This window comes from Hippopotamus amphibius, chromosome 9, assembly GCF_030028045.1.
Source record: "Hippopotamus amphibius kiboko isolate mHipAmp2 chromosome 9, mHipAmp2.hap2, whole genome shotgun sequence".
NCBI lineage: Eukaryota > Metazoa > Chordata > Mammalia > Artiodactyla > Hippopotamidae > Hippopotamus > Hippopotamus amphibius.
The window spans coordinates 113,875,364-113,897,350 of NC_080194.1; the positions used below are offsets into that span (position 1 = coordinate 113,875,364).

At 55.0% G+C, this 21,987-nt stretch overlaps 2 protein-coding genes across 11 annotated transcripts; both read left to right on the forward strand.

Annotated features, from left to right (window-relative positions):
• Nucleotides 1-5,276: 5,276 nt before the first annotated feature.
• On the forward strand, nucleotides 5,277-13,153 carry SPNS1 (SPNS lysolipid transporter 1, lysophospholipid). 7 transcript variants are annotated; one of them, XM_057750144.1, is made up of 13 exons: nucleotides 5,277-5,358; nucleotides 5,604-5,895; nucleotides 5,994-6,059; nucleotides 7,842-7,978; nucleotides 9,134-9,285; nucleotides 9,382-9,448; nucleotides 10,220-10,365; nucleotides 10,640-10,795; nucleotides 11,099-11,288; nucleotides 11,651-11,716; nucleotides 11,965-12,063; nucleotides 12,359-12,530; nucleotides 12,816-13,153. In XM_057750144.1, exons 2-13 carry the CDS (start codon nucleotides 5,655-5,657, stop codon nucleotides 12,908-12,910), a joined length of 1,587 nt encoding a protein of 528 aa, XP_057606127.1. In that variant the 5' UTR covers nucleotides 5,277-5,358; nucleotides 5,604-5,654; the 3' UTR covers nucleotides 12,911-13,153. The 7 variants fall into 7 exon arrangements, with proteins under 7 accessions (XP_057606127.1, XP_057606129.1, XP_057606130.1 ...); XM_057750146.1 differs by having other exon boundaries at nucleotides 5,278-5,341; XM_057750147.1 differs by having other exon boundaries at nucleotides 5,284-5,603; nucleotides 5,687-5,895.
• A 250-nt stretch (nucleotides 13,154-13,403) lies between these two features.
• LAT (linker for activation of T cells) lies at nucleotides 13,404-19,237 on the forward strand. 4 transcript variants are annotated; one of them, XM_057750154.1, is made up of 12 exons: nucleotides 13,404-14,155; nucleotides 14,342-14,369; nucleotides 14,495-14,529; nucleotides 14,793-14,877; nucleotides 15,012-15,076; nucleotides 15,169-15,198; nucleotides 15,283-15,346; nucleotides 15,426-15,520; nucleotides 17,106-17,168; nucleotides 17,365-17,427; nucleotides 17,544-17,618; nucleotides 17,780-19,235. In XM_057750154.1, the coding sequence occupies exons 1-11, from the start codon at nucleotides 14,053-14,055 to the stop codon at nucleotides 17,609-17,611; spliced, it is 699 nt and encodes a 232-aa protein (XP_057606137.1). In that variant the 5' UTR covers nucleotides 13,404-14,052; the 3' UTR covers nucleotides 17,612-17,618; nucleotides 17,780-19,235. The 4 variants fall into 4 exon arrangements, with proteins under 4 accessions (XP_057606137.1, XP_057606135.1, XP_057606136.1 ...); XM_057750152.1 differs by having other exon boundaries at nucleotides 15,169-15,346; nucleotides 17,780-19,237; XM_057750153.1 differs by having other exon boundaries at nucleotides 15,169-15,346; nucleotides 18,585-19,236.
• Nucleotides 19,238-21,987: the final 2,750 nt, after the last annotated feature.

Sequence of the window (21,987 nt, forward strand, 5' to 3'; positions counted from 1 at the left end):
AGAAGCTAAGATGAGTTAGCCTGTCCCAGACCACACAGCCACAGAATGCAGAGCCAGACGGAAAACCAGGTGGGCCTGTTGATGAATCAGAATTCTTAACGAGACCAGTGCTTCTCACAACTTTAATGTTCTCACAAATCAGCTGGGGAGCTTGTGATGATGCAGGTGGGGGATCTGCAGTTCTGGGCAGGGCCCGAGATGCTGCGATTCTAACACGCTCCCAAGTGTTGCCACATTGCTGAGTGGCAAGTGCTATTTTCCTTTTTTTCTATAGCTTCACACCTTTAAAGGCTCTCATGTCCCCACCCTTGTTATTCCCTCCATAAACCCCCCCACAGGACTGAACACGTTCTCTCCTGTGTCCCACCTTAGCCTGGACCAAGGGTCTAGCTCAGGACACTCCTGAGCTGTCTTTCTTGGTATATGTCTTTCTTCCCTACTAGACTGTAAGTTCCTTGAAAACGAATACGACATCTTGTTCTTCCCAAAGATCCCTAGCTCTGCATCTGATGCATAGTAATTACCTAACAAAGGTTTGCTGAATAAAAAGTTCATTTCAAAGAATCCCACTGCCATCCATCTCATTGCATGAGCTCAAAGCCAAGGTTTTACTCTTTTTTTTTTTTTTTTTTGGCCACGCCGTGCAGCATGCAGGATCTTAGTTCCCTGACCAGGGATCAAACCCGAGCCCCCTGCAGTGGAAGCGTGGAGTTCTAGGAGTCCTAACCGTTGGACCACCAGGTAAGTCCCTAAGTTTCACTCTTGATACGTTTTTCATGCCCATATCCTCTCCATCACCAAATCAGCTTAACTGACCCAAAGCAGTTCGCTTCCCTCCCTCTGTCCCATCCTGGTAGAAGCCATCACAGGCTGCAGCCTAGTGCCACAGCCACCTGACAGATTGCTCTGCTGCCCCTCTGGACCCCTGCAGCCAGAGTGATCTTCTCAAATGCAAATCTGATTTAAATGAAGGAACTAGGGACTTACCTGGTGGGCCAGTGGTTAAGACTCCACACTCCCAATGCAGGGGGCCTGGGTTCGATTCTTGGTCAGGGAACTAGATCCCACATACATGCCACAACTAAGAGAGCCAGCACAGCCAAATAAAGAAGTGAATAAAAAAAAAAAAAAAAAAAGCAAGGAGAATGGTTTATAACTCCTCACTCAATTACGATCATTTTAAAAAATAAAATACTCGTAAAATGAAGGAAATACTTAAACGTGGCCTCGGCCCTGCCCAGCCTGCTCCCTGCCTGCTCCCCGGCCAGCCTCCCTCTCTCACTGCTCTCCACACTGCCCTTATTTCAGGTTCTTGTTGTTCATCATGCTTCCTTCTGTGGCAGGACCTTTGCACATGCTTTCCGCTGCCTGGACTGCTCTTCTTTCCCTCCTGGAAAGTCAGTGATTGCCCCTCCCCTACATCTGAGATTTTATTCAGGGACTTACTGAGAACTACAGCCTGGGAGACAGCCTCTCAGAGAGCTCTGAAAAACTACTCCAAAGAGGTAGGGGGTGAGGCCAGTTTATATGTAAATTTTTTGGTCAGGGAGTACAAGCCGTCAGTATACATTTTGGTAAAAGATGACTGCCAGTTACAAAGAACAATTTTCTCAAGTTAATGATCATAGTGTTTTTCTATGTATAGGAAGATGCAAGAAGCGGGGTTTATTAAAATTCTTCCCAAAATGCATATTGGCTACCTAACAGCCTGTTTATCCAAAGCACAGAGCATCTTGTTATCCTTAATTTCCTCTGTCTGGAGCACACGGTGCTTCATCCAGTTATCAGCTTAATCTCTTCGTCTGCAGCACCGAGTGCACTGTCGGTCAGCAGCTGCAGCAGGTTAATCTTTGCAGACTTGGATGTGGAACAAAATGCTCTTTGCTCTTCTTTTGTTTGCAGAGTTCAAGGACCATTTCCTCAGAGAGGTTCTCAAACTTCCCTGATTAGGTCAAATGCCCCTGTTATCAGGTCTTTAAAATACCCATGGGCCAGACTTCTTTTTTGTGGCACCTGTTATAGATGAACTTTTTTTCCAAGAAATTCCACAGCTACTTATATTTCACAAACCACTATTTCCAAAGCAAACAGAGCAAAAATTGGGCTCCAGCTGAAACCAATAGACCTCTATGGACATATTTATTTATTCATCTTAAAGGAATTTTAATTGAGGTCCATAAAATTAAAAGGCACCTGATGGTGGGGGGTGGGGGTGGGGAAGGGAGTTCCCTGGTGGTGCAGTGGTTAAGAATCTGCCTGCCAATGCAGGGGACATGGGTTCAGGCCCTGGTCTGGGAAGATCCCACATGCCTTGGAACAGCTAAGCCTATGAGCCACAACTACTGAGCCTGCATGCCACAACTACTGAAGCCTGCAGGCCTGGAGCCTGTGCTCTGCAACAAAAGAAGCCACCGCTTGCCACAACTAGAGAAAGCCCTGGTGCAGCAAGGAAGACCCAATGTAGCCAATAAATAAATAAATAAATAATTTTAAAAAAAGTCACCTGGGGGAATTCCCTGTTGGTCCAGTGGTTAGGACTCCGTGTTCCACTGCAGGGGGCACAGGTTCTATCCCTGGTGGGGAAACTAACATCCTGCAAGCTGCTTGGGTGCAGCCATAAATAAATAAACAAATAGCACCTGTACTTGCGGAAGAAACAAATATTTTTCCCATTTGCCAAAACCAATTAGCATCAAACTATTTGTCTTTACAATCAGAAAGTTTTAAGTTTTATTTTCATGAATGTCCAGCGGTATTGTGTTTGGACTACAGGATTCCTTTTCCCCCCAGCTTAATGGAATTTAATTTACATGCCGAAGCATTCACTCATTTTAAGTCTACAGTTCAATGAGCTCAGTAGATGTCCACAGTCCTGCAAATATTTCCTGGTGTCTGTACCTCCTCTTCCCCCTGGGCCCAGGCAACCACTAATCTGCTCTCTGTCACTTTAGTTTTGCCTTTTCTGGATATTTGTGTGAATGGGATAATACAGAATGTAGTCTTTTGTGCCTGGGGTCTTTCACTTAGCACATTGTTTATGAGATTTGTTCATATCGTGTATATCACTGAGCAGTATTCCATTCTATGAATATACTATTCACCTGTTGATGGATACATGGGGTTTTTTCTTTTCTTTTTTTTTGGCTATGATGAACAATGCTTCTATGGACATTCACAGACAGGTTTTTGTTTGGACATGTTTTCAGTTCTTGCTGATAGATACCTTGTAGTGCACTCACCAGGTGCATGTTTAATGTTTTTAAGTGTCTGTTAAATTTTTAAAGAAACTGCCAAGTTGTTTCCCAAAGTTGCTGTACTCCTTGCATTCCCAGAAGCATTCATATCATTTCCAGTACTTTATCAGGATACTTATTTATTTATTTAGGCCACATCGTGCAGCATGCGTGATCTTAGCTCCTGACCAGGGATTGAACACGGGCCCCCTGCAGTGGAAGTGTGGGGTCTTAACCACTGGACAGCCAGGGAAGTCCCAGGGCATTTTTATTTACTGATTGATTGATTGATTGATTGATTGGCTGTGTTGGGTCTTCGTTGCTGCGTGCAGGCTTTCTCTAGTTGTGGCAGGCGGGGGATACTCTTCGTTGCAGTGCTCAGGCTTCTCTTTGCAGTGGCTTCTCTTGTGGAACACAGGCTCTAGGCGCTCAGGCTTCAGTAGCTGTGGCACGTGGGCAGAACAGTTGTGGCTCACCAGCTCTAGAGCACAGGTTCAGTAGTTGTGGCACACGGGCTTAGTTGCTCCGCCACATGTGGGATCTTCCCAGACCAAGGATCGAAGCTGCATTCCCTGCATTGGCAGGCAGATTCTTAACCACTGTACCACCAGGGAAGCCCCCATGGCATTTTTTTTTTAATAAGCTATTCAAGTACAGTATTATCTTAATGCGGTTTTAATTGTATCTTCCATAATGACCCATGGTGTCATATACTTGTTGGCCATTCATATATCTTCTTTTCTTTTCAAGCTCTTTATTGGAATATAATTGCTTTACACTCTTGTACCAGCTTTTGAGGTACATACATATCTTCTTTTGTGAGATGTATGTTCAAATCTTTTGCCCACTTAGAAAACTGTGTTTTTGTCTTACTGAGTTTTAAGAGTTCTTTATACATCTGGATAGAATTCCTTTGTCAGGTACATTTTGCAGATACTTCCTTCCAATCTATGGCTTGCCTTTTCATTTCACGGGTGCAATTTTGCATGTGTATGAATATTTGTCTCCTTCAGATCGCTCTATGAGGGTAGGTAAATCGACCTTTGCCTGACGCCCAGCACAATGCCAGGAATACAGTAGCTGCTCAATAGTATTGAGGAAATTCACTGACTACAATTTGAAACTCCTCTTCATCTCTTTCCTTTAGACCCTCAAGGGAGACCAGGCTTAAGGTTCTGAAACACGAAGTGCTCCTGGGGCAACGCCAAATAGAGCAGTGACTAAGAGTTTCTGATAAGGCCTCTTGGGGGCCCCAAGATCACGAGACTCTAGAATTTCAACAGAGGGACTTAGAGTTCTGGTTGGAAGAGGGGTATTGAAGCTACATTTACATAGAACTACACTAACTTTACTGAGAGTGTATGTTTATTAACTGTAGCTTGGCCACTGGGGCGGGGAGGCACTAAGGAACAAAGCTGTTTTGGTGCCAGGGCTCCATGGTCTTCGGGCCCCGTCCGCGGCTGCGAGTTTCCTTAGCCCCTGCCTGTTCCAAGTGAGACCATCAGAGGGCGCGAGGGCTTCGGTCCCAGTTGCAGGTGAGGCAACACGGGCTCCAGACGTGGCGGTGGGGTCTGGGGACCCTTTCTTCAACGTCCGCGGGGAATGCTCAGGGGTTTACAGGGAGTTGGGTTAGGGAATCCGAAAGGTAGGGACGGGAGCCGCTGTTCACCATTCATTCATTCATCTGACACTTACTGAGCACGTATGAAGCCCCAACCGGACGCGTCTAGAGATATTTACAGTACTACTGTATTTCCAGAACCTTTTAAGGTTCCGTTATCTCGTTTGACCTCGTTCGATAAGAAGTCTGCTAAGCGGCGCTGCAGATAACGAGGCCGCGATTTAGAGGGGGAGGGACTGCACCAGTTCAGCCAGACCCCTTTAGGTCGGCGGTCGCAGCGAGAACGCGGCCGGCCGAGGACCCGGGCGACGGGACACAGTCACGTGACGCGGGAAAGCCGGCGAAGCCGCAGGGGTGCGCGCGGCCTCCGTAGTCGCGTCAGGGGCGTAGCACCGCCCTCGCCCCTGCTCCAGTGTCACATGACCGGCTCTTGGGCAACATGGCGGTGGCCGTGGTGCCGCTCTGGGGCTGAGCGACCGCGAGTGCGGTGGGCTCCCACCCGGGGTGAGGGGTGGCCTTGACCGGGGGGCGGAGGGTCGAACCCTCCTCAACCCGTTCTTGTCTCTGATCTCACCCGAGTTCCACTCGTCCCTCCGCGCGATGTGTCTGCGGGGCGGGGACGCGTGATAGAGCCCGGGTTCCATCCCCGGTGCTCTGTGCTTCGTGGCAAGCTCCTCTCGGGTGTCCCGGCGCACCTCCCTCGCCTGGGTTCCCTCCATCCTCCTTTCTCCAGCCTCCTCCTCTCGCAGGTGGGATCGTCGGTGGGACCGTAGCGCGGGCGGGCGCGGTCTCCCGGGACCATGTCCGGGTCCGACACCGCGCCCTTCCTCAGCCAGGCGGATGACACGGACGACGGGCCGGCGCCCGGCACCCCGGGGTTGCCGGGGTCCATGGGGAAGCCGAAGTCCGAGGATCCGGAGGTCCCAGACCGGGAGGGACTGCAGCGCATCACGGGCTTGTCTTCGGGCCGTTCGGCTCTCATAGTGGCGGTGCTGTGCTACATCAACCTCCTCAACTACATGGACCGCTTTACCGTGGCTGGTACTGACTTTTGGGGGAAAGTTATAAGAGGGGAAGGGAGCGGGGTCCCAAAGGTGGGGCTGTCTCGGCCAGCCCATCCTGAGTCTTCTCCTTCCCAGGCGTCCTTCCGGACATTGAGCAGTTCTTCGACATCGGAGACAGTAGCTCCGGCCTTATCCAGACCGGTGAGTGGAGGCCTCTCCTGGGCACACAGCATCTCTTCTTTCTGTTCTACGCCAGTTGGGGCCACATGCTGGCTTGCCTGGGGCCTCATTTATGGGAGGTACGGTGGTGGACAGAGTTAGGGGAGGAGATGGCCATGACCCTGAGGCTGTCCTGTTCAATTAGGACACCACATTTAAAGAGATTTAAAGAGGGAGTTACTTTAGTGTAATGGTTAAGACAGACTTGGGTTTATGTGTCAGCTTTTCACTTAATGTGATGGTAGGCAAGGCCCTCAACCTCTCTAAGCCTCACTTTCCTCCTCGGTGAGATGGAACTAGTAATAACCTGGCTCACCTCATAGGGCTGATGGGAGGATTAAATGAGATAATGTCTGTAAAGTGCATAGTACAGTGTTGGGAGATGGTAGGCACCCAGTAAATAATGGCAGAAGAGGGTGTCAAGAAGGGGAAGAGGTGAGTTTTACTTGTTCAGAACTTTGAGATTTATGGGAGAGGCAAAGCCAGGGCCAAGTCCTCTTTTCCTTCCTTCCCTCCTTCATTCATTTCTGAGCACCTACCATGTGTCAGGCCCTGGAGGAAGTACTGATAACATCCAAAGAACTTGGCAAGACCTTTTACACCCATTGTCTTCTAATCCTTTTACCAGCCAAGGAATGGTGTTATTATTCTTATTTTATAGAGGAAGTGGTAGTATTTTCTACGTGTTTATAAAGAAACCGAGGCTTGGAGAAGAGTTAAGACTTGCCTAGGGTCACACAACAAGTTCCAGGCAGAAGAGGAGTTTGAAACCAGGTCTTGCAGTGTTCTTTGCTCCACTCCAGGCCACTAAGGAAGTGGAGGTATTTAAGCGAAAGTTTAATGGAATGAGAATGGGATCATAGGTCCAGGTTTGCAAAGCTCTAAAGAGTTGTTGACTTAGAGAAGAAACAGGTCTGGGACTTCCCTGGCGGTCCAGTAGTTAAGACTTCAGGCTCTCAGTGCAGGGGGTGGGGGTTCAATCCTTGGTTGGGACACTAAGATCCCACATGCCGTGTGGTGCGGCCAAAAGAAAAAAGAAAAAGAAACAGGTCTTTCTCGAAAGCCCTGTTCATGTTTTCATTCAACACATGTTTGTTGAGCACCTGTTTTGTGCTAGGCAGTGTGTTAAGTGATGGAAACACAGTTGTGGCCAATGCAGAGAAGGTCCTTGTCTTCCTGGAGCCACCATGTTGCTATGCATGAAGGGGCAAGAGTCCGTAAAAACCTACACTAATAATGAGATAATTTTTTATAGGAATAACTGTTATGTAAAAGAAGACAGAGTAGATGTGATAGAGAGAGGCTGGATATGTGGTGGTTGGGAAGGTTTCTGAGCTGAGGGTGAAGAAGCTGAGGTCTGTGGAGCTCAGGGGAGAGGGGAGACCATTCCAGATAGAGAGGACAGCAGGTGCCCAGAGCCTTAAGATGGTATTGAACTTGGCAGTTGGGCCATTGGGGTGCAGAGAGGAAAAGTGGATAAGCGTGAAGTTGGAGAGGTAGGGAGGGGCTAGGTCAGATAAGTGCACTGCAGGCCAGGGTATGGAGGAAGGGGTGAGTCCGCTGGGCCGTCCATTCTACAGTGGAAGATTTGAAAGACGTTGCAGATGGGGCTGGATGACTACTTACCCCCGCCCCCGCCACAGGAAGCTCTGATAGTTTCAGGGTTGGGAGTTATTCCTGCCCTGCCTTCACCCTCCCTGCGCTGGGGTGGGGGCGTGGGGTAGGGGTACTGGGGCTGGGCTGTGACTCTTTGCTTCCCCCCAGTGTTCATCTCCAGTTACATGGTGTTGGCACCTGTGTTTGGCTACCTGGGTGACAGGTACAATCGGAAGTATCTCATGTGCGGAGGCATTGCCTTCTGGTCCCTGGTGACGCTGGGGTCGTCCTTCATCCCCAGAGAGGTGAGGTCCCAATGCTGGCTTCTGCTTCTGCTCCCCTGCCCCCGACTCCCCCATCAGTCTTTGCTGCTGCTCTTTGGAGACATTGCAGACTGGGCCTGCGGAACTTGTGCGGTTCCTTTAGTCCATGCTGTCTCCTGTCCCCTGCTTGGCTGAGTTATCTGCCCACCCCCTCATCTCCCCTTTTCTTCCAGAACCTTCTGTCCATCATCCCCTCTCCCCTGACCCTTGACTTCTACCTCTGCACGCCTAAGCCCTCATGTTTCTCTACCATGGGAAAGACCTTCCCAGGACCGCCCTCTCTCCGTCTTCCTCTTCCTAGTCAGACTTCCCAGAAGGCCCCCTTGACCCAGGTCCAGTCTGGGTGAAGGAGCAGCCGGGGAGAGGCTCTCACTTTGCGTGCACTTCCTCTCCTCCCGCTCCTGCCTTGAGCACTGCTGGCTAACCTGCCCCCATCACTCCATTGCGAAAGTCAACAGTGCCCTCCCAAATACTGCCTGTAGCTCCTACTTCCTAGTCCTGTCCTCGCTAGATCTCCCGGGAGCCTCTGGCTCTGTTGACCCACTTCTTCCTTCTGGAAACGCTCTTCTAGCTTCTGTGACACCCTCTCTGGTTTTTGTCCTGCCTCCCTGGCTGTTGCTTCTTTGCTCCTTTGAAATCACCTCTGTCTGTTCTCATTTTCTACCCTGGGACACTGTCTCCTCAGCCCCAGACGCTACATACTCTCCTTGGGTGATCGTGCCTTGTTCTTAGCTTCTGGTGTCTTTGATAGACAAATAAACCCCACCTGAGATCATTATTGATTATTGGGGTGTCTTGGGTGGTTCGGGCAAGATAGAAGTAAAGATTTATTTCACACCCTCTGGGTGCCAAGTAATGAGCAGACCTCTTGTTGTCCAGTTCTCACGACAGTCACGTGAACAAGTTGTCATTATCCCCCTTTTGCAGGTAAGGAAACTGAGGCTCAGAGAGGTTAAGTTGCTTTCTCACAGTCACAGCTAGTAAGTAGTGGAGCCAGGATCCAAGCTCAGGTCTGTTTTACTCTAAAACCCAGGCCTCTCCTGCTATCCCCGCCATCTCGGCAGAGCTGGCTGGTGAGATAGGCTGGGAGGCTGGCTGCAGGGCGGGGTGCCACCTCCCCCGTATCTCGTTTCCCAGCAATTCTGGCTGCTCCTCCTGACCCGGGGCCTGGTGGGGGTTGGGGAGGCCAGTTACTCCACCATCGCGCCTACCCTCATCGCTGACCTCTTCGTGGCAGACCAGCGGAGTCGGATGCTCAGTGTGTTCTACTTTGCCATCCCTGTGGGCAGGTGAGTGGACCTCGGGCCTGGTGGGGAGGCAGAAGGGCCTCGCCTGGGACATGACTAACCAGCTGGTCTCTTCTCCTCCCCCACCCCCTTCCCCAGTGGTCTGGGTTACATTGCAGGCTCCAAAGTGAAGGATGTGGCCGGGGACTGGCACTGGGCTCTGCGGGTAAGTTGGATCACAGCCCAGGGGAAGGTCAGCAACGTGCTCACCGATTCCCCCTTCAGACACCCCCTTTTTAAGGCCGTGCTCGCTCTGCCAAGCCTGCAGGAAGCCTAGCTGCCCTCACCATGAAGCCACATGATAGATAAAACTCTTGGTTGCAGGTGATAGAAGCCTGTTATAAGACTGTAAGCCCCCAGATGGGACTGTATTGGCTCTCATAATGGAAAGTCCCAGGGTGAGCTTCAGGTAAAGCTGGATCCAGGACTCCCACAGTGTCACAGGAATTTGATCATCCTTTTCTCAGCTCTGCTTTCCTCTATGTTATCTTCATTCTCAAGCAAGTGAAAGCTCCACATGTTTATCTTCCCGTTTAGAAACTTCAGCACCCTGGATCCTTGAGCAGTATTCCTGGATGGTGTGATTAGATAAACATGGGTCACATGCCTGGCATTGAGTCAGTCGCTGTGGCCTGGGAGCCACAGTGATTGGCTAAGTCTATTTGAACCACATGGGTTGAGAGAAACAGGGGGAGTGGTTTCTCAAAAGAAAATTAGGGTGCTGTTGCCAAAAGAGGGAGCAGTTAGGCTTGCGGAAACTGGTCAGCGACTCCCTCCCCTCAATCACTGGTTCAGCTTCCTTGAGCAGGCACTCACTGGGCGTCTGAATGCCTTTATTCTTGGGGCCTGAGTTGCCTTTATTCACCCTCACATTCTTTCAGCCCCAGGTTGAGTGTCTCCCAGTCTGCGCTTTTCCTGAAGCCCACTCTTTCCCCAGGTGACACCGGGTCTAGGAGTGGTGGCTGTTGTGCTGCTGTTCCTGGTAGTACGGGAGCCGCCAAGGGGAGCTGTGGAGCGCCACTCAGGCTTACCTCCCCTGAACCCCACCTCGTGGTGGGCAGATCTGAAGGCTCTGGCAAGAAAGTGAGTTCACTTCCATCTTAACCCAACATCTGAGATTTACATGGGTGTGGTCTTTGTTCTGTTTTCTGTTAGCTGGTCTTACCCAACGGCCAGGAATTATGCCACCACTGCCCCCTTGTGGCAGCTGCATGAATTACAGGCCCAGATCCTGAAAGCCGGAACAGCCTCCAGAGCCAGTGCCCTGACTATTAAAATAAGCCAGAGAGGGAGAACAGAGGTGTCTGACCCCGATACCTCAGTGGAGTGTAACTTCTTCCCTCTTAATTGTCTGCAGTCCTAGTTTCATCCTGTCTTCCCTTGGTTTCACTGCTGTGGCATTTGTCACGGGCTCCCTGGCTCTTTGGGCCCCTGCTTTCTTGCTGCGTTCCCGTGTGGTCTTGGGAGAGACCCCACCCTGCCTTCCTGGAGACTCCTGCTCTTCTTCTGACAGGTACCTGGATGGGGACTGGGCTGGGTGGCCCAGCAGGTGGCAGGGGATGAGGTGGACAGAGTCTGTGATTCAGACTCAGGCAAGGAGAGTTTAAATCCTGACTCCACAAGCTACTTCCTCTCCCAGAGTCTCAGTTTCCTGGTCTGGGAATAGGTGCCTTCCTTTTGTGAACCATGGTGTGCTGTGCCTGAACAGACCTGGGTTGTGTGGGTGGCTGGGGTGGATGATCTTTCCCCCTGGGCCATGGGGATGGGGCTGACCCCCTTGCCCTTCCCCTCCCCCCCCCCTTTCTCTTCCCCCCAGCCTTATCTTTGGGCTCATCACCTGCCTCACCGGGGTCCTGGGCGTGGGCCTGGGCGTGGAGATCAGCCGTCGCCTCCGCCGCTCCAACCCCCGGGCTGACCCGCTGGTTTGTGCTGCTGGCCTCCTGGGCTCTGCACCCTTCCTCTTCCTGTCCCTTGCCTGTGCCCGTGGTAGCATCGTGGCCACCTATGTGAGTAGCCAGCAGGTGTCTTAAGGGGGTGTTCTGGGTTCAGGGTGGAGGAATGGTGCTTTGGGGCAGGACTGGGGTCAGAGCCAACCCTGGAGTGGGAATGCCTGGGTTTAAATCTCAGCTCTGGCCATTCTTAGCTGTGTGACATTGGGCAAGTGACTTAAGCTCTCTGTGCTTAGTTTCAGATTCTGTAAAACAGCAGTAATAGTAGCACCTGTCTCCTAGGGGTGTTGTGAGAGTTAAATGTATTACTAGATGGGCCTGGTACCTGGGGAACCCTCCCTGTGTTTGCTCTTCTTGTGATGAGACCAACACCCCCCCATTCTTCCACCTCCTTCACCGCCTACCTCCCATCCCCCCAGATTTTCATTTTTATTGGAGAGACACTGTTGTCCATGAACTGGGCCATTGTGGCTGACATTCTGCTGGTGAGTAGGTGGCCCAGGGTTACCCCAGAGGCTGATGGGAGCAGGGAGTGGGGGCAGGGGACCTCACCCCTTCTTCAAAACCCAGCTCTGGCCTGACTTCAGAGTCCAGCCCCAGGTGGGCCTGTAGCCTGGGCCTGCCCTGCCCTTCTCCCCAGCCACACCTCTAAGCTGGGGTTCACCTGACCTCAGCCTAGGCTGAGCCTTGACCCTGTGCTGGTCCTCTGCCTCCTGCCCCTCTTTCTCCCCAGTACGTGGTGATCCCCACACGACGCTCCACTGCCGAAGCCTTCCAGATCGTGCTGTCCCACCTGCTGGGTGACGCTGGGAGCCCATACCTCATTGGCGTGGTGAGCGTGGCCCCTCGGTCAGGCCTGGGGTGGGACTCAGGGGCCCCTGTATTCCTAGCACCGGCCAGTGGCCAGTGGCCTGAGCACAGGCCGAATTAGAGGGTCTGGCCCTAGTGGGGCATCCTGGTCCTGTGTACCAGGCACCCCTCACCTTGGAGTCTCAGCTAGGGGCAGGATTCTGTCTTGGCAGATTTCCACCAGTGAGGTCCAGGCCTGAGTCATCTTTGTTCTTCTCTTCAGGGGCTTCCTCTCCATGACTCTTTCTCTTGACTTTTCTTTCCTTGTCTCCCCGCAGATCTCTGACCGCCTCCGCCAGGGCTGGCCCCCCTCCTTCTTGTTCGAGTTCCGGGCCCTGCAGCTCTCGCTCATGCTCTGTGCCTTCGTGGGGGCACTGGGCGGCGCAGCCTTCCTGGGCACCGCCATCTTCATTGAGGGCGACCGCCGGCAGGCCCAGCTGCACGTGCAGGGTCGGTCGGGCCTCCCCCTGTCCATCCCCAGCTCCTTGCCTAGCTTCATGGTGCCTCCTGCTTGTCCATCTGTCCGCCCGCCCAGCCCCGTGTGCCTGGCAGCCCTCCGTCTACAGCCCTCCCTCACTCGGCTTCGGGTCCGCCTGTCGCATGAGCTGCTGCCCTGCCGTGTCCACAGCGCTGGTGGCTGTGCTGCCACGTCCATTCGCCCCTGCCTGTTTGTCCCCTCCCTGGCCCTGTGTCTGTGTGTCCATCCAGCCCTGGCTCTCATCCCTCCCTTGGCAGGTCTGTTGCGTGAGGCCGGGCCCGCCGATGACCGTATCGTGGTGCCCCAGCGAGGACGCTCCACCCGGGTTCCTGTGTCCAGTGTGCTCATCTGAGGGGTCGCCGCTTGCTGCCTGCACACCTACCATAGCTGGCCCTGGGCCCAGCCTGGGGGTGCCCGGGCCCAAATCCTCAGCTGGCCCACTTTCTAGGAGGGGCCTCGGGCCATGTTCCGGCTCCCACACACTACACGAGTGGCCAAGGAGGGGACACTGGGGGTCCGGGAGGGGGATCCGCCGCCACTGGAGCAGCCCCGGGGCTCGGTGCTATTAGTAACTGAATAAAATTTGTAGCCAGACCCCACGTGCCTGCTGGAGTCTCTCTGGGTGCAAGTGACCTCTGACCTCCGGATTGCAAGGGATGCCCCCTCTCGAGTCCTAGGTTCCCAGTGGCTGTTGGCTCACTCCTGTGGGCCCTTGGGCAAAACCCTGCCCTTCTGGGCCGGTGAGTGAGGGGGTGGAGTGAGCTGGCTCCGTGTGACCGTGAGTCACGCCCATGTCTCCTCTAGAGCCCGCCCTTCTTGGCAGGCTGGCCGGGGGAGGCCGGGGGTGGGCAGGCCCTGGGCCCCTCCGAATTCCCGGTGTCAGGGTCTCCCTCCTGCTGTCCTGGAGCCCCGGCTGTGGAGGCCACGGCAGCTGGCTGGCCTACGCGTATCTTCCTCCTTCCACTGGTATGAGTTGCCCCTCGTCTGGGAGGCCGGCGGACCCTTCCTGAGGGCCCGGCGGTGGCTCCTGAGGTGGCCTCCCTCCCCTCCCCACTGGCTGGGTGGGGGTGGGAAGGGGGCGGGCGCAGCCGGCTGAGCCCCGATGATTTCCTGCCCTCACCCGGCGCTCACCACAGCTTCCTGCCACAGGCAGGCGGGCGCTGAGGAGAGGCGGGCGCAGAGCCGAGGGGCAGGTAGGGCTGGCGCACAGGGGCTGTGTAGGGGTGGCTGGTGCCCCAGACTCCAGCCCAGGCCCTGGCCCGACCGCCCCGGGATCGCGGGTCTTCCAGAGCCAGCACGGACACCCACTCTGCCCGGAGAGGGGAGGGGACCCAGGGAGCCCCCAGGGAGGGCACCTCTGCCCCCCACCAGCCTCCCAGCCTGGTGCCCGCTCGGCCCCTGTACCCTTGCCGGCCTGGCCCCTGCCCTGCTGCTGCTCTGTCCCAAAGGGGTGTGCAGTGAGCAGCCAGGCCTGGTCCAAGCTCTCTCCTGCAGATGGAGGCGGTCAGCCTGGTGCCCGTCGTGCTGGGCCTCCTGCTGCTGCCTGTCCTGGCTGTGCTGCTGATGGCCTTGTGTGTGCGTTGCCGGGAGCTGCCAGGTGAGTGGGTGCTGCTGGGTGACCAGGTGCTCAGACACACCGCCAGGGCTCCTCACCCCGCTCCCCAACTCCTCACCCCGTCTTTAGCGCTCTCTCTCGCACGCGGAGACGCTCAGAGCCTCAAACTCCATCACCCTCTGCCCTCAGCACCCCCTTCTCCTGCCTCACGGGTCCTCTCTTCCCCAGGCTCATATGACGCTGCTGCCTGCGATAGGTGAGTCTGCCCCGTCGACCGTGTGTGTCTCTCTCAATGCCCCGTGCGGGGCTGGGCCCCGGGGGACTGGGGTGGGGTCTGGGGCCTCTCTCAGCTGCTTACCCAAGCTGTGTCTCCCCTGCTAGTTTGACCCCAAGTAGCATTGTGATCAAACCACCACGTGAGTACACGGAGGGTCCCCTTCCTCGGGTCGGGGGAGAGGGTCCCCTGACGTGGGTGGGAGAGCGTGTGCCTTTGTTCAGCTTCCCCCTGGGTCTGCCCGCATGGCCTTGGCCTGAGCTGGGGATGGGGAGGGAGATGGGTGCCCCCCGGGCCTGTCCAGGGCACAGGGGTGTCAGGGGTTAGTCTGCCCTTCGAGGCCTCGACCAGGGGTAGGGGCGTGAGGTTTGGAGTCATCCCTTCAGCTTGGTCCTGTGTCCTCAGCCACACTCGCCCCCTGGCCACCAGCCACTTCCTACCCGCCTGTGACCTACCCTCTCCAGAGCCAGCCAGACCTGCTTCCCATCCCGTAAGCAGCCCCTTCCCCTCCCAATCCCCCCTTTTCGCCCCCTCACTTCCTTAGACTGGGGGCCTCTTTCCCTGTTGCAATCCCTCTTGCCCCAGAGCCCCACTCCAGCGTGACCTCTGATCTCTGACTCCCAGGAGATCCCCGCAGCCCCCCGGAGGCTCACACCGCATGCCGTCTTCCCGGCAGGACTCAGATGGCGGTAAGCGTGGAGCGGGGCGCACGAGGCTGGGGCCGGGCAGAGGACAGACCCCTCTGAGCCGGCTCAGTCTCCCCCTCGTGCTCTCTCTGCAGCCAACAGTGTGGCCAGCTACGAGAACGAGGGTGCGTCTGGGACCCCCGCAGCCCTGGCTGGGAGGAGGCTGGGGCCTGTCCCGGCCTCTGCTGACCCTGTGTCGTCACCCCCAGAGGCAGCCTGCGAGGATGCGGATGACGACGAGGATGAGGAGGACTACCACAACGGCCGCTACCTGTGAGTGGCCAGGCGGGGGGCGTGGGGTGGGGGGCTCAGGCCGGGACTCCTCACTCACCCGCTCCTTGGCGTCCCTCAGGGTGGTGCTCCCTGACAGTGCCCCGGCCACCGGCGCCGCGGCCCCGCCGGCTCCCGTGTCCGGCAGCCCCGGCCCACGAGACAGCGCCTTCTCCAGTGAGTTGCCCGTCTGACCGCTCCCTGCCCGTCTGGGCTGCGGCCCCTCGGCTCTCTCTTCTCCTCCTGGAAGCTTGCTTCCTTCCATTTTCTCTCTTCTCTCTTTCTAGCACTTCTGTCCTTGAGAGAGGGGACTTCCGGCTCCCATCTGCTGATTTCTTACTTCTTCTCTCCCCTTCCTTCTTTGTCTTTTGCTTTTATTGCCAGCAAGACTTCCTTGACTCTATTCTTCTTTTGACACTAGGCTTTTATTTTGTCTTTCTTGTCCCAAAGCTTATTCTTCATCTCTGCATGTTCCTTTTTCGTAGCCTCCTATCTTGTTTCACGAAGGCGATATTACCTCGTAAATCTCTAAGGATGTTAATGACAGGTCATCTCTTTTGGGTTTCTTTGGGAAGTTTTTTTCTGCTCCCTACATTGTTTCAGTTTCCTTTGGGCTGCTTTTCTCTTTTTGTTTTGGTTTCATCCTGCCTGATGGAAGGTTTTCTCAATGTCTTGCGAGCCTCAGTGTTCCGTTCCTCTCCTTTCTCTCTCTGCTTGCTCTGGGCCATCACTTCCGCACCGTGGCTTCATTTGCCATCCAGATTTCCAACTCACCGCCTCTCTCTTGAGCCCCAGACCATCTGTCCAAGTGCTTATTTTCATTCATCCATCACCTTTACTGGGTGCCCCTGATGTAGTCATAGGTAACGAGGTAGAGTTGTGAGGAAAACAGCTAACACTATTGAGGGCCTACTGCATGCCCTACTAAGAGTTTTATGTGTATTAACTTATTAATGTTAAAGCTCACAATTCCCAGGGGCTTTTGAGCTTGTCCCTTCCCCTCCTGCCCGTCACTTGTCCATCTGTGCAATGATTTGTTTATTTAACAGCAGCACTTACTGTATGACAGGCCTTATTTTAATTCACCGTATTCACAACCACCCCTATGTAGTGGGTACCGTTCCTCACCCTATTTTACAGATGAGAAAACCGAGGCCCAGAGGAGTTGGGTAGCTTGCCTGAGGCTACACAGTTAGTTAAGGCCGAGCTGGACTTGAACCTGGGCAGTCTGGCTCCGAAGCCTGCCTTGTCCACATCCTCAGGGACAAATAAGTCAGCACGTGAAGGAATAAGATGGCGTGGATGGCGCTAGGCACAAGGAAGGGACGGGGACAGGAGAGGGCGTCAGAGCAGACCTGGCTGAGAGGAGGGGCCCGTGGGGCCGATGGTGCCTCTGACTCGGCCCAGCCTCGTGTCTTGTTTCTTTCTCCACACGTGTTGCCCGACCCCGCCACCCCAAGCCGCTCCCGTCCCTGTTGCCCAGCCTGCGGGACACGCTGGGGTCTGCTGTCTCTCCTCCCACAGTTCTGTTTCCTCTAATCACCTCTAGTCGACTTGCCCTACTTCTCTCCGTCACCGCATCACCTGCATCACAGAGCCTCCCTCTGGGGCTGACGGTGGGATGGTCTCTGGGGGTCTGCGTGTAGGCGTCTCGGGCTGGTTCTGTCGAAAGTCTCTGGTGGCTGCGGTTGGGAGCCCCCGGGTGTCTGCCTTGGGGGCCCTGGGTAACGGTGCCCCGGGGGCACGGATGCTTTTCTTGCAGTGGAGTCGGGGGAAGATTATGTGAACGTGCCTGAGAGTGAGGAGAGTGCAGACGCGTCTCTGGGTGAGCGGCTGGGGCCCCCGGCGCCCCCCTGGGGTCTCCCTCCCTCCCCCTCGGCCCCCCACCCCAGGAGGGGCGCCCGCAGCCCCCTCTGTGGCTCCCTCGCCCTCCGCCTGGGTGCCCTCCTGCTCTCTCACCCTCGGTATGACCTGCCCCCCCCCTCGGTGTGGCCGTCCCGCCTTCTGAACTGTCCCCGCAGATGGGAGCCGGGAGTACGTGAACGTGTCTCAGGACCTACAGCCCGTGGCCAGGACCAAGGCTGGTGTGTGGGGGGGGCGGGGGGCAGACACTGGGGGAGCTGCCTGGGAGGCGGGGGGTGGGGGAGGTGTGTGAGCTGAAGACCCGCCTCCCCTTCCCCCCACCCCGGCCCCCCCGCAGCCCCCCGGAGTTCCCAGGAGGCGGAGGAGGAGGAGACTCCAGATTACGAGAATCTGCAGCTAAACTGAAGGCCTGGTGAGAGGCCCTGCCCGTCCCAGCCCTGCCCTGGGCCTGTGGGCCCTGGACCCTCCCCGCCGGCTCAGCCCTCTCCTCTCTGAGTCTGGGGACCCCTCTGACCCCCACCGGCCTCCCGATCTCATCACCCCTCCCCGTCGCCCTGTCCTGTTGTGTTGCAGCGCGAGGCCGTGCCTGTCTGGAGCCAGCCTTGCCCGGGGGTGCGGAGCGGGGCAGCTGGCCGTGGCCCTGTGCAGCCGCACGTGGCGCCCTGCCCCGGCTCTGGCCTGACGACAGCCTGAGAACTTTCCCCCTAACTTATTGTCACTTTGGGGTCTAGTCTGTGTGGCCCCGAACTCTGCACCTTCTGACACAGCCTGAGAATGAACCCCCCTGACCCCAGCCCTACTCTGTAACAGAATAAAGGCTGGTGTGGTCTGTAGTGTTCTTGGCTTTGGGGGCCCAGGGGGTGAGAGTGAGGGTGAGGGTTGGCTGTGTCTGAGGTCCTGAGTGTGTGTGTGTGTTGTGTGTGTGTGTGTGTGTTTCTGGGGGTCTCCATCCTCAGGCCCTCCTGGGGGTCCTGACCAGGTATGTGCGAGTGACTGAACGAAGCCTGGGGCACGTCACCTTCTGAGTGAGGCAGTCCTGACTCTGGCTGGCCCCTCTGGGGCTCAGACGTGTCTCCCCAGGAGACAGTCCTTACAAGAGGCAGACGATGGCCGTGGCAATGGGGGAACAGGACGTGGGGAAGCACTGGGTGGGTGTCCAGAGCAAGACCCTTCCCCGCTGGCCTCTTGCTTCTCCGTTTTTAAAACAAGGGGGTGGACTTGATGACCTCAGAGGGCTTTCTTAATTCTTACTTTTTGTGGTTCTTAATAAGACAGAACTTTAAAAATTGTCTAAGCAACTGAAAAAGTTAACGGGCAGCGCAGTCCTCTTCAGGCTTGACGTACAGATGACTCACCTGGGGGTTTTGTGAAAATGCAGATTCTGATTCAGTCGATCTGGGACATAGCATTTCTAAGGAGCTCCCAAGTGGTTCTACTGCTGCTCCGAGACCCACCCCACCCCCGCCGAGTAGCAGGATCTGGTGGACACCCTGGTGGTTGTGACTGGCTCCCATGCGGGCATGTGACAGTCTGGCCAGAGTGCGGCCCAGCGCTGGACGTGGTCAGGAAGTGTCAGGAAGGAGAAGCTTTTTTGTTCACGGCAGTCGTGGAGCTGGGAGAACGTGGTCCTGGAGCCCCTACTTGGAGAACCTCCCTAGAATGAAGCCAGCGTGGAGGAGAGAAGGCCCAGATGTGGGCAGGGCTGGCTTCCTGGTGGTATCAGAACGCCTGGATCCAGTCACACCTGAGGCAAGGCACCCCCTCAGATTTCCAGTTACGTGGGCCAATAAACGACCAGTTTTCTTCAGCCGGCTTGATTTGGGGTTTCTGTTGCACACAGCCAGGGTAGTCCTGCGTGAGATGCAAAGTCGTTGGCATCCTCTGGTCTGCAAAGGTAACTCCTAGAGGCCACTCCTCTAGGAAGCACCTGCTGCATCTCCATCCTTATTTAATCATCGTTACAGCCCTGTTGTCAGTTACTGTGTGTATATCCCCATTTTTCAGGCGAGGAAGCACAGGCTCAGAGAGGAAAAGTGATTCGCCCAAAGGCACGCAGCCTAAGTGGCAAATCTGGGCTGAGACGTGTGCCTGTTGGCTTCCAGAGTCATTGCCGCCAGCACCCTTGCTCTGGGTGTTGTACTAGGTGCCAGCTGCCCCAGGTGGGGAGGTTGTGAGAGGCCCATTGGAGAGTTGGGGGAGGGAGGTTTTATGTCTGGGCCGAGGGACAGAAACAGTTTACCAACAGGGTTACGTTGGTGCAGCCACCCTGAGAATAACCTAGTGACATCAGTCAAGCTGAAGATGGTGTGTCCCTTTGCCTAGCAAATCCCTGGGGGAAAACCTGGACAAACCGGCACGTGGGCTCGGGGGGCAGGTCCAGGGGGCTCAGGGCAGATTGTAATGGCTGACAGCCGGACACAGCAGACGCCGTCACCGGAAGAGTGGACAGAGGAGTTGCGATCTAGTGACACCGTGGAGACCCGCCAGCAGAGAAAAATGAGTGGACTGGAGCTACATCTGTCAACCCCGGTAAATATCACCAACAGAAGGTGGGGTGAGAAAAGGAAAACAAATTGTTTTATTTATATAAGCTTAAAAACATAAAAAAATCTGTGTGTCCAGGATACACGTGTATGCAAGGATATCAAGATAGACAAAGGAGGGTATTCCCTGGCAGCCGGTGCTCTCACCGCCGTGGGCCCGGGGTTCAATCCCTGGTCGGGGAACTAAGATCCCACAAGCTGTGAGTCACAGCCAAAAAGAGCAAAGAAATGAGGAATACCAAACTCAAGAGAGTGGTTACCGTGGGCTGCAGGAGGAGGATGCCTGGCGAGGTGTTCAGGAAGGCCTCCAGGATATGTGGCATGTCTTGTTCTTAAGCAGGTTTGGATACACAGGTGTATGGTACGTGATTCATATTTGAATGATTTTGTAATAAGAGACACCAAGGCCTAAGGGTGGGGGGGTGGATGGGGGCAGGAAAGTAGGGCTGAGAGGTGCCAGTCTGTCTGTGCCAAGTAGGTGAGTTGCATATGGCGCTCCAGGCCTTAGGAGCAGCGAAGGCAAAAGTCCTGAGGCGGGATTGGTGAGGCAGCTGCTAGAGTACCCCACGTGAGAATGGCAGGCTAGCTGAGGAAGTGGCGGGGGCCATGGAGCTAGGTGGTACATAGACTAGAGGATGTTTGGGAGGCAGAAGCAAGGGGCGTGGTGATGGGTTGGCCATGGGCTGCGAGGCTCGGGGAAGTCCAAGGTGACTCTGGTGCTTGCCTTGGTGGATTGGGGGCGGGGGCATCCCCTGAGGCACTGAGCAGCTTCCCATTGGTGTTTCTCGGATCAGCAAGAGGGTGTGGCTTTGCTTCCACCAGTGGACGAGGCAAGAGGCACAGGCAGTCATGGCACTGAGGTCTGCAGGGCTGGACTGGGCTTCTTAGCACAGTGGGGTGATCGGTAGGTAGAATGCCTGCAGCTGAAAGCTGGGAGCAGAAACCGAATTTTTCTTGAAGTCTGTTGTTGGAGGAAAGGTAGATTTAGATTTGGTGATGACTGAGAGAGAATGATTTCTGGAATTGCTGGGGAGAGAGTTGGGTGCTTTTAAACGCCATCAGAAGGTACTAGCTCTCTTGATTTGGGGTCTCTCAGAAGCAGTCCTTGAGATGGGCCCCAGTGCAAATAGTTTATTTGGGAGTGGGTCCCAAAAACAGTGACATAGGAGTGAAACAGGAAAGAGAAGGCAACAAAGGGTGCATTATAGAGCCCGGTACCCCTGCGGGCAACTGGGGCACAGCCCTGCCAGGGCAGGCTGGGGGCCTTATGGAGTGGGTGGGCGTGAGCCATCCTGCCTGGGGAGGGAGCTGGGGTATTGGTACAGCCTCTCCCATTACTCACCAACTGAGGGCAGCTCTGGGGGAAGGGGGACTGTTAATTCTCCAGAACCTTTGGCCTGCCACTCCTGTGGGCACAGTGGGCTCCAGTGGCCCCAGCAAGCCTGGAGCAGAAGAAGGCAGGGGCCGGCAGCTGTGCGGGCCAGTGTGCCCTGCAGTGGTGAGGAGGGCCATGGACAAGGCATCGACAGTGCCTGCTACAAGAGCTCGGACTGCTTGTGGTGGTTAGTGCCATTTTCCCCAAAATGCGCTGTGTGGCCCACAAATTCCAGGAGAAACTTCTCAAGAAGGCATTCTGCCTTCAGGAGAGTTTGGGAAAAGTGCATTCTCTAAATCCTCCTGGCAGGGACTTCCCTGGTGGTCCAGTGGTAAAGAATCCACCTTCCAATGCAGGGGATGTGGTTTCAATCCCTGGTCAGGGAACTAAGATCCCACATGCCCTGGGGTAACTAAGCCCGTGAGCCACAACTACTGAGCTCGTGTGCTGCAAACTACAGAGCCCACATGCTCTGGAACCCGCGTGCCACAACTTGAGAAGAGAAAACCCACATGCCACAACCAGAGAGAAGCCTGTGTGCCACAATGAAGGATCACGCCTGCCACAACTAAGACCCAGCACAGCCAAAAATAAATAAGTAAATAAATAAATAATAAATAAAATAGATATTAAAAAAATCCTCCTGGCAGAGTCAAATGTGCTTTGATGAGTTCATGTCTCTGAGGGATCCTGTGATAAACCTTTGCTTCTCTTTGCCTAATTTAGTTCTCCCCAAATGGATTTGACTTTAGAACCTTTAAAAAATGTTATTATTAGCATTTTGTCGGCCACCTTTTAACATCTATAGAGGACCTCTTTTATTTTTCCTAATAGTATCCATGCCTTCTTCTCCCAATGACACC